The following is an 18,722-nucleotide window of genomic DNA, read 5'->3' on the forward strand; positions in this document are numbered from 1 at the left end:
TGAATAATTTGGGGCTCAGTTGTGTAAATGTTTTTATGATTTAAAATTGAAATATTAGGAATAAAGACTGATGTTTAACAATATAAACACTGCCTTTATTAACAAAATAATTCACCATACATACAGATTGCATCATGTTAAATAGCAGTATCAGTTTGCAGCTGTAGTTTTGTTGAATGAACAAAAGAATGGAACATCAGCTTGACCACAGTGGATGTTTCTCCTGATTAGTAACGACACTAGAGAACACTGACAGATAGGTACTTCGGAATGAAAGGCAGGAATGTTCAACTAGATCAACTTGTTATTGTCTGTCTGACTTTTAAAATTGGAAAAAGGCAATAGTATGACATCAATCAATAGCTTGTAGAAAGCCGGACACCTACAGTACTTATTTTTACACGAGTCAACAAAGGCAATAATACAACAATACAGTGCAGATACAGTATAGATGTCTCCATTGGAATGTACTAAAATGTTGGCACACTCCCGTATTTTAGCCCTTGAAGTTAGAGGTGGAACACTGGACACAACAGCAAATGAGGGGAGATGGTGAAGCTGTGGAGGCAAGTGGTCAAGCTAAGAACACTTCTTTAACACCAACACGGCAAGATTCAACAACACGAGTGAAACACACCAAACAGGGAATAGTCTAAAATGTCAGTGCAATGTTTTCGTTTGTGTAATGATGGCTCTCAGGTGACCAAAACACCCTCAGTTCTTCACACAAGATACGACACTCTGAACAAAACTGCTCTTCTGGTTGAGTTCACAAAGAGCACCTCTACCACAAAAGTTGCAGTGTCAGTGTCACTTTGTGAATCACTGGAGTCAAAGAATCTGCTTCTAAAACAGTAATTCCTTAGTGTTCCCTACCTGACTTTTAAATTCTCCCCTTTTCTGTCATCAGCTGGACTTAAGTTGTCCATATTTGCTAGCATGACGAAGACTGAAGTCCTAATAGAAGTTTAAAATGCAACATATTTCAACTAAATTGTCTTGTTTTCTCAAATGAAGCAGTTCAGTCAGTGACTTGTGGAGGACTTGCTGCACTGACAGGGCTTCAGGATCCCAATCTGAGGGGAAGGGGGTATCAGCTGGACTCCTACAGAAAGTGACGTTCATATACACCGACATGAATCAAAGCAACGGTGCTTTATGTTATCCACTGACTGCAAAGCTGGATGATGAGGACTAATGTAAATTGCAGTGGTTTGAAGTATCAAGTTTGACACTGTCTTCCAGGTACAGCATGTTCACATTTGGCTCAATGTAAAGCAGCTGAAGATGCTCTGTGCTATGCAAAGGGTACAGTCTAGTCTCTGACTTCCTGAGCTTTTGTCTTGAGAAAAATGGAAATGAAATGGAGCACCACCACAGGTGTGTTTATGGTAAACTACTTATTTCTGGGTTTGCGTGACTGAATCAAACCATGCCGTTTATTTTGGAGTCCAAAAATCCCTCTACCTCTAGTGCACAGCCACAGGGGTTACCAGATAATTTTGTGACCCCTGTGGCTTTGAGAAATGATTCATGAGTGAGGAAATGTTTTTTTCTTCCTTCTGTTTGTTTTTCATGTCTCTCCCTGACCTTTTAATTTAGTTAATGGTGACTTCCTGCATGCAGAAAAGTCTATTTCTGATCCCTCTGCCTGCACTTCCAGGAACACCTGTGAACATTGGGAACATCTCTGCTATTCAGGGGTCTGGTGTATTTTTGTTATCTGCCATTAATTTTGCATATAGATATGAAAAAATGCCACAGTCCTTGCTCCTCTTATAATTAGAATCTGAAGAAATCTTATCTGTCCTGTAAATTGAGCCTGTAATGAACATGAGCATGAAGGTTCTTGAGCCAAAAATATCCATGGACAAACACTACTATTGTACCTTTTTAGGTCCACAAACACAGATCTAGCCACACAAAAGTTGTTTGATCTTTACATTCTCAAAGACATGGTCTGGTAATAAATAAATAATGAAACAATGGTACTGAATGTTGACGATATAAAATAGCAGGGCAAAAAAAGAGGAGTGTTTGTAACAGCGTGGATTCAGAATGATAAATAGCATTTTAAGCGTGGATCCTGTTCACAGTCCTACAAATCCAGTTAGCTTCAACAAAATCAGAAATCCTTCACAATACAAAAGTTATGTAAGAGTCGCTACTCGACATTTCACTGCTTTATCCCCTGATACTCATAAATAAATGTCCATATTCAAGGTGCGTTTGACATCATCTTCACATATCATAACCTTGTTCTGTAAACATAATCCTCAGTGAAATTTAAATTCAAGACTGAAACAACCAAGTTGACACAGATGATACTCCTCCTCTATAGCAGAGGGTCAATGGTCATGTGGATCTGGTCTCTGTTGCGTCTGCTGCCGTTGGAGCTCAGGTACAGCTCCTCCTTACGGCAGAGGAAGTGTTGGGCCAGGATCTTGCGGAAGGTGTTCCTGAAGTCCTGGATGCGGTAAGCGTAGATGATGGGGTTGACTGCAGAGTTGGCATGAGACAGAATGATGGCCACGTACATGACGACATCCGGCTTCTTCAGCTCCTCGTAAAACAGTGTGAGACAGTTGAGGATGTGGACGGGCAGCCAGCACACAGCGAACAGTCCCACGATGATGGAGAGGGACTTGGCGGCCCGGATCTCCTTCTGCAGCAGCCCATGGTTCTGGCTGTCCCCGTTGCCCACACACTTCAACTCGATCTGCCTCAGCTGCTTCCTGGCTACGGTGAAGATCTTCACATAAATGCCCAACATGATGAGCAGTGGCAGCAGCACGCACACAAAGAAATTAAAGTAGACCATGTAGTGCATGTCTACCACGCTCTCAAAGAAGCACTTTAGCTTGCAGCTCTGCAGTAAGTCTCTGCCCCGCGAGTTCGTAGTGTTGTGTGCATCAGAGCTGCCATTCTCACACCTCTCGTGCTTCAAGTTCCATCCGAAGAAGGGGATGAGGCCGATAACAAAGGAGAGGATCCACAAAATAGCAATGATCTCTCTGGCAGTTTTTCCCGTCATCAACTCCTTGTACCTGGAGAAAACACAGCAGAGTTACTGTCTGGAACAAATGTGAAAGTATTGGACAAACACCACACTTCTCTACCTCCTGTTTGTGCTTAGTGGTTTTAAGAAGATTTAAATTGGCAATCCTGAGATGGATTTAAGGAAAATTTCTCACTACATCTTGTACAATCACATCTGCACTGGAGAAGCACCCAAAGATACTTGATGTTTTTGTTTTCTTCCAACACAGTGAACTGATGTTGACTTTGGTTTTGCCGTTTGCTACTGTGGCCTTTCTGATACATCATGTTAGCTTTAAGTGCCAGGGACCAGGCTGGACTAACGATGAGATTAAGTTTTAAGTTGTAGGAAACATGGACTTCAAAATCAATTTTTATGTTGTTCACAAGACAAAAGAGCAAACCTTGCATTTGGTAAGGTTGAATGCAGAGCATCTGCACCTCCTTCCACACAGCTTTTACACGACCAAACCAACAAACCAAGAAAAAGTTCAAGCACATAAGAACAACAATGGACAGAGATCATCTTGACAGTCAGACAACCTCGCTTTTGTAACAATTGATTTTGACAGCAATGTTTGGGTTGCCTTTGTGTTTCCAGCAGCAGTGGATAAAGTAGAAGTAGCAGTACCACACTAAAAGATAATCTCCAACAAATACAACCCCTAGTTGTTGCCAATAAAAAGTAATGAAAAATACAGAGGTATGTTAAGTATATATAATATGTAGTAAAAGTCTCATTTAGCATCAGAATAGCTTCTGTTCTGGTTTGATAGTGGATCATTATTACTGATGCATTTTAATCTGGATGTACTGATTGAAATGGAGATAATTGTAACTTTATACATCAATCAGCCACAACAGCATGACTACAGGCAGATACAGTGAATAACATTGACAATCTTGTAAAAATACAATGTCCTGCTTGGAAACTTTAGGTCTCGGTATTAACGTGGATGCTAATTTGAGAAGTACCACCATCATAAATGTTGTTGCAGACCAAACTCACACTCCATAGTCAGGCATGTGAGACACTCAGTATCAACTGGAAGAAGGTTCTTTGGTCTGATGAGACCAAAACTGACCTTTTTGGCAAACTGACATAGATGCTATGTTTGGTGGACACCAAACACTGCACATCATCACTCATAAAACATCTTCACTGTAAAGCATGGTGGTGGCAGCATCATAGTGTGGGGATGCTTCTCAGCAGCAGGCCCTGGAAGCTTGTAACGATAGAGGGAGTACTATGAATGCAGGACAGTACAGAGAAATCCTGAAAGACAAACTGAGGTAGTTTACAAGAGAACTGCATCTGGAGAAGATTTATTTTCAAAGTGAGACAGTGAACAGAAGCTAACAGCCAAAGCTGGTAACATCTATGTTTAATATTGTACATGGTACCTTTTGATAATATTAATACTAATAATGATCTCTGTGTAACCCGACAGAGCTTGAGAAGTTTGGTAAAGTAGAATGTGGTGGTAACACATGAGTGTCCAGATGTGCAAGGGTAACTGAGACTATCCACACATTCTCAATGCTGAAATTGTGGCCAAAAGGGAATCTATTAAATACTGACTTTAAGGAGGTGAATACTTAGGCAATCACTTATTTTACATTTCTGTTTCTGGCATTAGTTTGTAAAAAATTGCTTACACTTAAAGATGGAAGAATCTTTTTTTTTTGGTAAATTACTGGCAAAAAAAAGCTCAGTGAAACTGACTAAAATTCATCATTGAAAAGCAATAAAAGACTTCCATTCTGAATACTTTTTGTAGACACTTTGTCTGGACTTGTATCCTCTCATCATGACATATGGACTTGCAATAATACTCTATGCCCGGTGGAAAATTCTGGCCCAATTCAATTCAAACAGTAGACCAGCTGTAGATCAGAGAAGATAAATATGTAATATGTATAATAGCTAAAGGGTGTCACATCACATGTGCTTGTCAAGACCACTTTCCACAGAACAACAATGGAATTACAACAAAACCAAACATGCTGCTAATGTTCACTGTGACCACATTACCAGCTTCAAAATGAAAGCCTGTCACACCCTGCTACGCTTAACTTCATACAGCAAACAAAGCCCTAAAATTACACACGTGTGGGTTTGTTCTAGATCCTGTATGCGAGAGTTTCAGAGCCTTGAGACCTGAAAGTGAAAGAAGTCAATGAAACAATGCTGATAGGCTTTATTTTTGTCTCAACTTTGTGTGGCTTTGTAGTCTTGTGTTGAAACTATTATCGTGGTTCCATCTAATGTGTTCACAGTTGATAACAGGGTGATAGTTGATGCATTGCCTGACTGAGAGATGATATTAAATCCTTAAGAGCAGGTGCACAGAGGCTGCGTATCAAGATGCAGGACTGAGTCACTGGTGTCCTCCTGACTGCACCCATCATGTGAACGACGCTAGAAGCAAAATTCGCTGTTTCCTTAAAGTGATTCAGATGAGCGACCGCATGGTAATGAATCACACACATGCTGACAGGCGCACACACATAGAGGCCGGTCTGAGCTGGAGGTGTCACAAATAATCCATCTGACCTCCACGCTGCACACAACATGATCACACTATGTCAGAAATTAAAATGAGGCTTTGCCGTAAGTATTTACTTCTATCAGTGTAGTAGAGTGTAGGAAAAGGTCGGAATCAAAAATCCTCTTTAAACAAAGTACAAATATATAGCTATTACCATCAAAAGAGACTTAAAGTACCTAAAGTAAAAGTACTCATTATGTATAATGGATCATTTTATAATCATATTGTATTTATTATATTAGTGGATTATAGTTATTGATTCATAAATGTGTCCCTCTAATGTTGCAGCTGGAGCTAATTTTAATTGCATTATGTATTACTCCAGGATATTAGATAAATTATATCTTCTACTAATATTTAAAACCTGCAAAAATAGTCAGAAACTAAGGCTTTTAAATGAATTTTCTCTTGAAACATAGTGGAGTAGAAGAAGAAAATAGCACAACATGAAAACACTTAAGGAAAGTATACAAACATGGTACTTAAGTACAGAACTCGAGTAAATGTACTTGTTTATATTCAGCCATTGATACTTCAACACGGTAGGTCACTGATAAACCAGAAGGATAATGATGGAATAATTGTTAATAAGCAGTAATCAATAGGCATTTTTAAAATGAATTAACCTTTTGTGTTCTTCAGAGGCCATTCGGCTTAGCCCCCAGGAGATGCACAGGATGTGAGTGAACGTTTAATTTGAAAAACAGCTAACAAAAACTGAGAAATTGCTTTTCCACTTTTTGGACAGATTTAGAGTTATTCAGAGAAACTTTACTGTGTAAATGTTTTAGGCCACAGTGGCCATGACCTTTGCTCACAACACAATAATTCAGGGCTGCCAACTTGTGACCAGACCTTAGAGTGAGATCTGTGTGTGATGCTGGTGTGGGGTCTGGGGGCCCTCCCCCAGAAAATTTTGAAAATTATTGATCCTATTTCCTGCATTCTGGTGTATTTTAAGAGCATTTTGCCCTTTTAAAATCTTATAATAGAGATAACTTTAAGGGATACTAAAAAAAAACAAACACTGAGCATAAAAAAAATGAAAAAAAAAAACAGAGTAGGGGCAGGCAGTATTGAAAATGGTTCTTCTTGTAAAATATGGATGAAAGTTCTGTGGTTGGATGTGCACAACGCATTTCAGTATTTTCCATAAATATCTGCATAAGTGAAATAACTCCAGCAACCACTTTGTAACATTTGTCTTGGAGGATTTTAATGCACACACTCAACAGCTTGAAGTTGACCACATCAGCCAACTAAACAATAAAAAGTGCTGAAGCAAAAACAAAACATATCTTCATAACTTAAATTATCCATTCACTGAACAGAATTACAATCAGACACTAAACTCTCTATTAAATGTCAAAACGATCCATGTGACTCTAAAAACTCAACAGCTTTACAAACTCTAAGATTAAACTCTCCACAAGGATCCAAAAGAAGTTGGACTTCTACATGAGAGCTTTGATTATTCTTCATCTACTTCCTGAAAAGTTTGGTCAATAAAAAGACAAAAACTAATATTTTCAGCTGAACTAAAGACAGACTTTGTGATTTTTCTGCTCACATGTTGTGTTGTTGTAAACTTACTCTTTCAAGTAAATAGCCTCCTAACCCTCTGGAAAGCAGTGTTTGTCCTGTTTTTGTGTCGCTCCTCAGCGACCATAAACAGTCGGGTCATAATGTTTTTTGAGCAACACACCATACTATGACGTTTTTACAATGATGGTTCTACTATGGAACCAGTTTGACATGTTCAGGCGTTCTTTGTGTGAAAACTCGGAGATTTCAGGTATCAGAAGGTGGTTTTCAACTTTCTTTGATAACTTTCCGCTTTCACTTTAAACTAAATTTACTTCACTAAGCCAGCCCTCTGGACTTCCAGTAAGCTGTGTTCCTATTGGCTGTCCAGGTGGCTGCTTGGTGTTATCAGGAACACCTGAGCAGCTCAGTGTCTTCCAGCTTTATGGCTGCAGTCAAACATTTTCTCTGCTTCTCTTCACTGAACCGGGTTTGAATCCGTTGCTTTAGTTTGTACTTTAGGCATTGGCTTGCAGCTTCCAGCAGTAAAATCCTCTTTAATGTGTTTCTTGGTGTGTTTTAGGGCTTTGTACTGGATAGTTGTCTTGGTAAATGTGATTCTTTAGCCACAGTTAGCACATGGTGCTAACATATGCAGTGATTAGTGGATTTGGTGCAGCTGAGTTGTGTCTTTATCTTGGCTGTAGTGAGTCTTTAACGGTTTCTGGTCAGACACATTCTGTATTCTTGTTTGTGAACCAATGTTGGTTGTCCAGAAGGTAAGAGTTCCTGTCCTGATTCTCTGTTTAAAGAGGTTCTGTGGTAGACTGCAGGAGACTTTAGCGTTTGGGTTGTGCTAGTTTGGTTTTTGTACAGTTTCATTTGGATGACTATCTTGAGGCCCCTCCATGTGGTTTAGTGAGGTTTTCTGTAACAGTTCTACAAAGCAACCTACAGCAGAAGAGACTTTGAGAGGTTTTAGGAAGTTCTGGAGACCAGACTGCAGAGCAGCAGAAGCATTTGTTCGCAGTTTGAGCAGGAGAAGGTGAGCTTCAGAGTAGAAATGAGAAGGAAACCTTCTTGACCCGTGTGGTGAGGTCCTGTACCAAGAGTTTGAGCATTTTGTGAAGACTCTGTAGTTCTTTGGTCTGAAAGCACCAGAAGAGTCGACTCATTAAAGGAGAAAATGGGAGATATCATTGGTTCTTCTGTCGCTCTGCAGTTTTCTTAGACTGAATATCAAGTTCCTATTTTAAATTATTTACTGTGTGAGACCAAGAAGACTTCAATAAACTCCCTCCATCCCCTGAACACAACATATTTTATTACCATGTTAAATTTTTTTTGTTTAAATATGTTTTTGAGTTTTAATCATAGTTTTAGCAAAGTTTTTCTCTTTGCTTGTTTAGTTTTGTCATTTCTGTGAAAGATGCTAACCAAATAAAGTTGAATAGATAAACTGAATAACTGACTAACTCCTGATTGTGACAACAGAAGTATTTTCATTGTGATTTAAGGGTTTGGTTCATTTTTAAGGTTGGGGTTAAAATCTTGACAGAAAAAAAAGATTAAAGAAAAAAACTACATTAAAAACAAATCAAAGGAAAAAAGATTCAATACAATAAAACTTAAAAAGAAAATTAAACATTAAATATAATTAAATTATTTTAAACAGACAAAATATTTAATCACATAATTAAACAGAAGATACAAAATGTAATTATGAAATTAAACAAATTTTTAAACAAATATTAAACATTAAAGATGAAATATTTTAGATAATTAAAAATACAATTAAACAAGAATATTAACATTTTAAAAAATGCAAAACATTTAATTAGATTAAATCTTTAGAAAGACTAATTATAAAATGCAATGTTTAATGAGAAAATTAAATCTTAAAGACAAAACTTTAAATCGGAATTACAGAAAAAACAATGAAGCATTTAAAAAGAAATTTAAACATTAAAAGGTGGAAAACATTTAAAAAGAAAAACCTTAAAGATTTAATTTAAAAACTAAACGCTGGGAAAGAAAAGGAAATTTTTCAAACAAGCCAATAAAACATTTGAAAAAACAACAATTAAACATTTAAAAGACAAACCATTTCAAAATCAAATCAGACATTAGAAAAGAATAAGAGGTGAGAAAAGAGCAAAACTAAACATTTAAGAAGAATCAAACTAAAGACAAAACATTTGAAAAGACACCAGTTAGACTTTAGAAGATCAAATTAAACAGAAGACACGATAAAACGATCAAAAACAGCAAAAACAGATAAAGGTTTTAAAGCGTTTTCTAGTCTGAAATTAAGACATCAAGTTGTTTCTTCAAACATTTCTTCTGTCTATGTTGTTGGTTTGATTGTGGACAGATTTACTAAGAGCTCATTTCAGAAAACTGCTTTCTAGATGAAGTCTACTAGTAGTTGAAGGCTTCGATCAAACTAATGTTACCTTCTGATCTCCACAAACTTTACTGTAGTGAAGAGAATCAAAGTTTGTTCAGGATTTCTAAAGAACCCACAGGTGAAGGTCTGAGAAGAACTCAGATGGATGGTCTAAATGTGAACTCAAGACTCATGGTCACAAGTTTTAAGGCTTCTGTAAACCAGAAAGTTCAAAATAACAGAGGAGTACTGAGAAACTTTTAAAACTTCAGCCCTCAGACTGTCTGAAGGTTAAAACTAATAGGGATCTACTCGGGAACGTAGAAGATATCAGTCCTTGGACTGTCTGAAAGTTAAATCTAACAGAGATCTACTGTGGTACTTAGAAAATTTCAGCCCTCAGACTGTGTGAAAGCTCAAGTCCTGAGGACTCAGGAGGTCTGGAGGCTTTAGAAAGTCTTGGAACTGAGGGTTCAACCCTCCAGCACAAAGGCTGAAGTCCAACCGCCTGAGAAAAACGGTTGAGACGAGACTCGAGTTAAAAAAAAAAAACAACTCGAAAACGGCAAAATATAGATGATAAATGCGCAAAAAAAAATATGAATTAGTATCTGAGCAAGTAGCTCAGTGGGTAAGAAGAGAGACTACCAAGTGGAAGGTAGCAGGTTCAAGACCTATCATTGGCATTTTTGTTTCTTTGTCTAACTTTTTCAAAAAATTTAAGAAGGGTCTGGTCTTGAACCAGCAACCTGCTGCTCCACATGCAAACCCTTAACTCACTGAGCTACAGATCAGACAATAAAGAATGTAATTTTGTCATCCCTTCGTCATCGTAGTTTCCAAGTGACCACATGGGTGGAGTCAAGGCGGAGTCAGGGTGGAGTCAGGGCGGAGAGTAGGTGGGAAGGTGGGTGGCAGCCTCCCCCGTCTACTCCTCCACATCCCCCCACACCTTTCCCCGCCCGACGAATTTTTCGAAAATCCGAGTCTCGACGGGTTTCCCGAGTTTCTCGAGTTTCCACAAGGTCGGAGGCAGAACAACTTGTCATGAAGAGGTGTTGAAGTCGGCGAGGATGGAGTGACTTTTTACAGTGACTAGAAGGAAGACGACTAGAAGAGCAGGTCTTTAACCAGCATCCCTAAAATCCATGGAGTCGCTCCAGAGAAATGAAGGGAGGTCAACTTTTATCAACCTCCATCCAGATGTTCAACTTGATATCTTTGAGATTTTTAGCACCACAAACCTTTAGTATCACACTTTATTATAATTTATTAGGACTTTAATGGAATCTAATGCGGCCGCAAGGGGACAATGTAGCCGCAAGGGGACACAAGCCATTGTCTTATTGTGCCGGTCCCAAGACCGGATAAATACAGAGGGTTGTGTCAGGAAGGGCATCAGACGTAAAACTTTGGCCAAATCAATCATGCGAATCAAATGTATGACTTCCATACCGGATCGGTCGAGGCGCGGGTTAACAACGACCGCCATCGGTCGACCTACAGGGTGCCGGTGGAAAATGGACTACTGTTGGTCGAAGAAGGAGGGGAGGAAGGTGTGTTCGTAGGAAGAGAGAGAAGAGGAACACCAAGAGTCTAGGCCTGAGAGTAGGGACTTTGAATGTTGGAACTATGACAGGAAAAGGTAGAGAGCTGGTTGACATGATGCAGAGGAGAAAGGTGGACATACTGTGTGTCCAGGAGACCAGGTGGAAATGTAGTAAAGCTAGAAGTTTAGGAGCAGGGTTCAAGCTGTTCTATCATGGTGTAGATAGGAAGAGAAATGGAGTAGGAGTTATCTTGAAGGAGGAGTTTGTTAGGAATGTCCTGGAGGTAAAAAGAGTGTCAGATCGAGTGATGAGCCTGAAGCTAGAAATCGAAGGTGTGATGTTCAATGTCGTTAGTGGGTATGCGCCACAGGTAAGATGTGAGCTGGAGAGAAGCAGAAATTCTGGTTGGACCTTGATGAAGTGATGCAGAGCATCCCTAGAAGTGAGAGAGTTGTCATTGGTGCAGACTTCAATGGACATGTTGGTGAAGGAAACAGAGATGATGAGGAGGTCATGGGCAGGTTTGGTATCCAGGAGAGGAACGCAGAAGGACAGATGGTGGTTGACTTTGCAAAAAGGATGGAAAATGGCTGTGAGAGCAGGGAACAGGTGGAGGAGAAGCTAGAGGCGTGGAGGTTTGCCCTGAAAAGGAGAGGAATGAAGATTAGCCGCAGAAAGACAGAGTATCTGTGTGTGAATGAGAGGAACCCAAGTGGAAGAGTGAGGTTACAGGGAGAAGAGATCAAGAAGGTGGAGGATTTTAAGTACTTAGGGTCAACAGTACAGAGCAATGGAGAGTGTGGAAAAGAGGTGAAGAAGCGTGTACAGGCAGGCTGGAACGGCTGGAGAAAAGTGTCAGGTGTGATGTGTGATAGAAGAGTTTCAGCTAAAATGAAAGGAAAGGTTTACAAAACTGTGGTGAGACCAGCCATGTTGTTTGGTCTGGAGACAGTGTCCCTGAGGAAAAGACAGGAGGCAGAGCTGGAGGTAGCAGAAGTGAAGATGCTGAGGTTCTCTCTGGGAGTGACCAGGATGGATAGGATCAGGAATGAGTACATCAGAGGGACAGCACATGTTGGAGGCTTTGGAGATAAAGTCAGAGAGGCCAGACTGAGATGGTTCAGACATGTCCAGAGGAGAGAGAGTGAATATATTGGTAGAAGGATGCTGAGTTTCCCACTGCCAGGCAGGAGGCCTAGAGGAAAACCAAAGAGGAGGTTTATGGATGTGGTTAAAGAGGACATGCAGGTAGTTGGTGTGAGAGAAGAGGATGCAGCAGACAGGGTTAGATGGAGGCAATTGATTCGCTGTGGCGACCCCTGAAGGGAAAAGCCGAAAGGAAAAGAAGAAGAAGAAGGACTTTAATGGAATCCACCAGCAGATTTAGTTTTTGTTGACAAACTTTATGCTTGTCATCGTAGGACTGCAGGATTTAAAACTATTCCTTCTATTTGACCTCATGTTTATTAGTTTTAGTGGAGAAAGTTATTTTAGTTATCGATTAGTCTATTAAAAACCAAATAATAAATTGGATTAGTCAAGAGGTTTAAATTTCTTACTTTGTCATATTTTAAATATGACAAAAAATATAAAAATAAAGCAGCCTGTAAATAAAATTGAATTTAAATTGTATGTATCTTGTAATGTTGGAGGAATTCAGCTATATATGTTGGAAAACACATTTTCTTTGTCCATTAATCTGTTGATTGTTTTCTCCAGTAATTCATTTCTTGTTTTGGTTTATAAAATGTCAAACCCAAATATATTCAGTTTACGGTCATAAAAACCAAAGAGATTTATATTCATGATGCAGGAATCAGGCAGTTTTCACTTTTTATCTTAGTTTAGTCAGAAAGATAATTGATAATGTGTGAACTGTTGCAGCTTGTGAGCCTTAAAAGGTTTTAATCTTTGGGGCCGAGTGTCAAAAAAACATTTAGAAACCAACATCAACAAAACATTCAAAGATTTGAACATCATTAAAGGGAAATCCAACTTTTGCATGACAATGTCTAATTAGAGGACATTTATTTCCAACGTAAATGTGTGATATTCATCCTCTGGAGCTTTTCTTCACACTGTCTTCCACCTGGACTGGTTTGGTTGGGAGGATGTGCAACAAAAATCTGAAAAACTGCACTTTAACATCAATGAATGACACTGAAGTTTAATCTCTACATAAATCAGACTGAGTCTGGATGTGCTGCTCTGCCATTAACTCCTAAGTTTAGGGAAAGTTCAAACAAAAGAGGACAGTTGAGATAAGACTTGAGAATGAGCTTATTTTGAACAAACATCTCAGACTTTCTGAGCTTCAGCACCTCTAGCAAGATATTTGAACAACAAGCAACTCAAGAGATAGGCCTAATGACGCCACTGGGTGACAGCAAACTTTTGAACGGTAGTGTAACAATAGGAGGAGATCTCTTCACAGCCACTGTGGATTAAAGGATTAATTGCAATAACCAACTTTTTTAATGTACATTCAAGATTAAAAGTGTGAACATAAAAGAAAAGGTTAAAAGTGCCACATATACTTTTACCCGAATGAATGAATTACACAACAAATCAGTGACATGTTGATCTATTGAGGGCACAGTTCCTCCTCCTCCTCTTGAACAGTGACCACAACTCCACATCGGCCTGACCAGCTCTGCCTCATCTCTATGTTTCACTCCATTGTCCTTACATACGGTCAGACTCTCACATCCTTAAACAAATGGTAGATGTCCAAAACAACCACATGTCGTGGAAGCAACCAAGGTAGCAGGGGCGGAGTAGCGGGGTGGTCCACGGACGCCTCAGACTAAAACGGTCACCAAATACAATCAATTATGGGACTGTCGATACAGATGTTTTTCGTTTGATTAATTGGGAGTTTTATAAAAAAGCAGATTAAAGGAACCTTCCTGTGGACTTCACCACGTCCATACACACAAACAGATGATGAAAAACAGCCTATTTGGCCTGCAGCAATTTCCCACACTGATGAAATGACAGGAGATACCAGTGTATGTGGCACCCCAGTGTGAGCCATGGGCTCAGCCTGAGGCCACTAGAGAAACTGTTTAATGCCGTCACTGTGAGGAAGAAATTAAGATCACGGCCAATGAGTGAGCCACAAATAGTCACTGAGTGAGATGAACAGAGGAAATGGAAATGTTGTTTCAGAAACAAAATATGATCTGTAAATAGCGCTTCTTATATTGTACTCAGAGGTCCTCTGAGGCAAACATGAACCATCTGCCAGACCAAGAGAAGATCATCGTCTTCTTAGCACGAAATGCCCCTTTTTTGCTGTGAACTCTGCACTGCATGTCCAGCACATTACAGGGAGATCTCTTAAGGGCCAGTGCAAACACGAGGAGAGCAAAGCTTGTTTTTTTACTTTATTATAGGGACAGCTGAAGTGAGAATGGGGACAACATGCAGCAAAGGGCAAAAAATGATAATAAATTCAATCATGACAAAAAAAAAAAAAAAAGCATCTTTAAACCCCACAGGCATAGAAGAATATTTTATAACTGGAAAAGAAAAATGCCTGCCCAACAAAAATCATATGTCTTTTAGATATAAAAAGTTGACGGGAAATTTAGGAGACAACACATTTGATGTTCATTATAAATGGGATTTGGAATTGAATGGTATCATTGAAGATATGACATAGAAGAATCTGTGTGAGATCAGCCACAAAGGTATAAACAGCAATCTCTGGAAAGAATTTTTATTGGAAAACTAAAATTAGATACTTCAGGACCCCTTTAGTAATTTCAGATTTTTTTTAGAAACACTTCCCCATTATGTTGGAGAAACGGCAGTAAGGTGGCAGATCACTCATATATTTTTTGGGACTGCCCAGTACTATCTCAATACTGGCAGGACATTAGGATTGAGATGGAAACTATACGCAATGTTAAACTTCATATGGGCCCAATGTCTTTTCTGTTTGGAATTTCTCCTGAGAATATTGAAGACAAAGATCACAGATATGTATTTCGCATCCTTTTGCTGATTGCAAGAAAGATTAGAATTGTCAATTGGAGGAAACAATGGAACATCTAACCGCAAAACTTCAATTGAAAACAGACCTTTTCATACAAAGATGGACTCCAGTGGCAAATTTTTTGAAAATATGATGTCCAACCCTCTGTCAAGTACTGTTTACAAAGTGTTGAATTCAACTATGGCTTCAATAAACAAGTTTTAAAACAAGAAGCATTTTTGTGGATCTAAAAAATAACCCTCACACACTATAAAGACGTGAGGCCGGTTGATCTGCCAAAAAGGGGCCCAAATATAGAATCTTCAATGTGTATGTTGCCTTTTACTGCTACACGTGTTTAAAGTTGAGCTAATTTCAGTCTGTGGATGTGGCTGCCTTCAATAAGATCTAAATCATAGAGGCAGAGAACAAGACAATTTCAGGTTTTACATGAAAACGCACTTTAGTTTGTGTGCTAACATAATTGCACAAGAGTTTTCTAATCATCAGCTAGAAAAGCACTCAGAGAGTGCAGACCTCCGCCAAGGATAGAGAGGAAAACAGGAAACCCATGCAGTAAAAGAGCATGAGCTGTAATCGAACCTGCGTCTCTGCGACACCTTAATCCAATTTGTTGGATGACCTACAAACCTATGATGTTTTTGTCCTATTTTGGACCACATACTAAAAAATTCAAAGTGATCCAGAATCCAGGATCCTTTCCGGATTGCCACCAAAATTAAATCAGCTCTTCCTCTTACCATAGTCTACATCCTCTCAAAATTTCATGTGAATCTGCCCAGGCGTTTTTGAGTTATCTTGCTAACAGACAGACAGACAGACAGACGGACACACAAACGCCGGGTGTCACATAACCTCCTTGGCGGAGGTAACTATGACGTTTTTGTCACATTTTGGACAACATACTAAACTATGACGTTTTTGTCACATTTTGGACGACATACTAAACTATGACGTTTTTTCCATATTTTGGACGACATACTAAACTATGACATTTTATCCATATTTTGGACGACATACTAAACTGTGACATTTTATCCATATTTTGGACGACATACTAAACTATGATGTTTTCGGAAAAACTATGACAGAAACCCATGCAGTAAAGGATCATGAGCTGGAATCAAACCTGCATCTCTGACACAGTTCTATTTTCAAATCACCTTCTTAATCAGTTCAGCTATCTGGACACCTTGCTCCAATTTGTTGGACGACATACTAACCTATGATGTTTTTTTGTCATATTTTGGACCACATACTTAAACATACTAATAAATTCAAAGTGATCCAGAATCCAGAATCCTTTCCGGATTGCCACCAAAATTAATCAGCTCTTCCTCTTACCATAGTCTACATCCCCTCAAAATTTCATGTGAATCTGCCCAGGCGTTTTTGAGTTATCTTGCTAACAGACAGACGGACAGACAGACAGACGGACACACAAACGACGGGTGTCACATAACCTCCTTGGAGGAGGTAATTAGCCTTTCAACACCTTTAGCTAACACAATGTAGCATTAGAACACAGGAGTGATGGTTGCTGGAAATGTTCCTCTGTACTCTATGTAGATATTCCATTAAAAAATCAGACGTTTTCTGTTAGAATAGTCATTTACCACATTAACAATGTCTAGACCAGGGGTCTGCAACACTCAAAGAGCCATTTCGACCCGTTTCCCACAGAAAAGAAAACACCGGGAGCCGCAAAATCCTTTTGGCATTTAAAATGAAGACAACACTGCATATATCGCTTTTTACCTCTATGCCCTTGTTAATTTTGACTAATTAATTAATTAAAAAAATAATGCATTAAAAAAATGATGTATTTAACCGCACCTTTCTTAGTTCCCAAATTTCCGATAACACTGATGAACACTCCAGCCAGGTAGGTAGCGCTAATTAACCTAAAGTCTGTTTTCCAGCAGTGAAGAAGATTCACAGGATGCACTGTCAGCGCACAACAAAGTTTGGTGAACAGTGATTGAAGACGAGAATACTCTGAGTGTGTTGGGCAGAAAGTTTCTTTTGAAAATCTTCCTGATGGCAGCTTGGATAAAAACGTGGTTATTTGGAAATTGTGCAACAAATAGTTTTCTGATCACCGCAGCACTTCAAGCCGGTGTATCCATCCCATAATAGACCACTTTTCAAGATACTGAAGGTGCTTGAGTTTACAAAAAGCTTTAAAATATTGAATATAATCGCTATAAATGGGCTGTACAGTGGAGTAGAAGTTAGGACTTTCGCCTTGCAACAAGAAAGTATAGAGAACAGATGGATGGATAATCACTATAAATGAACTTTGAGTTTGCAGTAATCTGTAAATGTAGTAGACAGATGAAAAATGCAGATAAATATAAATGAAACATACTTGTTGTTTAAGTTAATGTATATGTCTGTTCACCAGTTCAGTCATCAACCAAAAATTATTTAAATTGAAAGATTTTGCTGATTATGTCAGATATTGTTATTTGATGCCATCAGTCGTGATTAATTAATTACAAAGCCTCTAATTAGATAGATTAATTTTTTAAATTGTGTCCTACCACTAATATTTATCGTACTTGGTTAATGTCATTTTTGCTCCTGGACCTCATATGTTACATAATGTTAGCTGGAAATCAATATTTTGCGAATGTCTATTTAACTTGTAAAATCTATTTATCTTAAGCTAATAACTTTTCTCCGGTAAGTTGCTGCCCTATTTTCCAAGACGGCACTCCTCTGACTCTCTGACCTGCTGCCTGGATGCTGGACGTGACATCTAGCCGTGCTCTCGCGAGTAACGTCGTTTTAACCCGACATATCAAAGAGTAGATACTGAGCAAGACAATTATCCGTAGTTTACCTTAGTACTCACGAGTACCCGACACAATGGAGGACTCTGCTGTGAAGGCGGAGACGTGCAGCAGTGGTGTATTTGCGACAATAAAAAAAGAAAGAAATTTGAAGGAGCGACGGTTAGGATTTAGGAATAGTGGCCCGCCGCTGCTGAATGAATGTAGAGCAAACACTGGGATCCGAAGATTAACAGGACTCCAGATGAATACACGCAGGCTGGCGAGTGTCGGAGATTGACGGTTGGGATGCATATTTTGACAGACGAAAATTCAAAACGTTTTATTTTGATGCTACAAGATCACCATAATCTTCAAATTTAGAATAAAAATTTAAAAACTAACAAACTAAAATAAAAGAAATTTGAATTAAATAGCCTGCTGATTATTTATTTTCCAAAGCTACAGGGAGCTAGCCTTGCCGCGCTAGACCCATGCTCTGAAGACACAAGGGTCTAGGCATAGACATATATAGGTAGACGCCTCATAGGCTGTCGAGAGACGTGCTTACAGCGCCGCCATCTTGGACCGGGGCCAGCCGAGGCAGCGGTGCATAGAAGTCTATGGAGGAGAGAGGTACTGCTGAATCTAAAAGTGGAATTATTCGCCGAATTTTGAACCGATTGCCAAACTGTTTGATTTTTAGAAACGTCACACGTGTAGCTACTATACAAGGTGCTCGGATATTTTTTTACAATGCTGGTTTTGCCACTCAACACTTAGATGCCGGACTTCTGTTCAGCCTATGGATGCTTTAATGAGCGCTGTAAGGAAACAAGAGCTCGTGGGATTACTTTCACATGTAAGCTGTATGTAAGGAATAATATA

The 18,722-nt window shown here is 39.1% G+C and overlaps 1 protein-coding gene across 1 annotated transcript in view; it reads right to left on the bottom strand.

Annotated features, from left to right (window-relative positions):
• Window positions 1-73: 73 nt before the first annotated feature.
• Window positions 74-18,722, bottom strand: part of adora2b (adenosine A2b receptor) — a 30,761-nt gene continuing 12,112 nt past the window's right edge. The window contains exon 3 of the mRNA XM_022199343.2: window positions 74-3,047. Coding sequence (XP_022055035.1) covers window positions 2,336-3,047 — 712 coding nt within the window. The 3' untranslated portion in view covers window positions 74-2,335. The remainder of the gene's footprint in view (window positions 3,048-18,722) is intronic.

Source organism: Acanthochromis polyacanthus, chromosome 17 (genome assembly GCF_021347895.1).
Source record: "Acanthochromis polyacanthus isolate Apoly-LR-REF ecotype Palm Island chromosome 17, KAUST_Apoly_ChrSc, whole genome shotgun sequence".
Taxonomy (NCBI): Eukaryota; Metazoa; Chordata; class Actinopteri; family Pomacentridae; genus Acanthochromis; species Acanthochromis polyacanthus.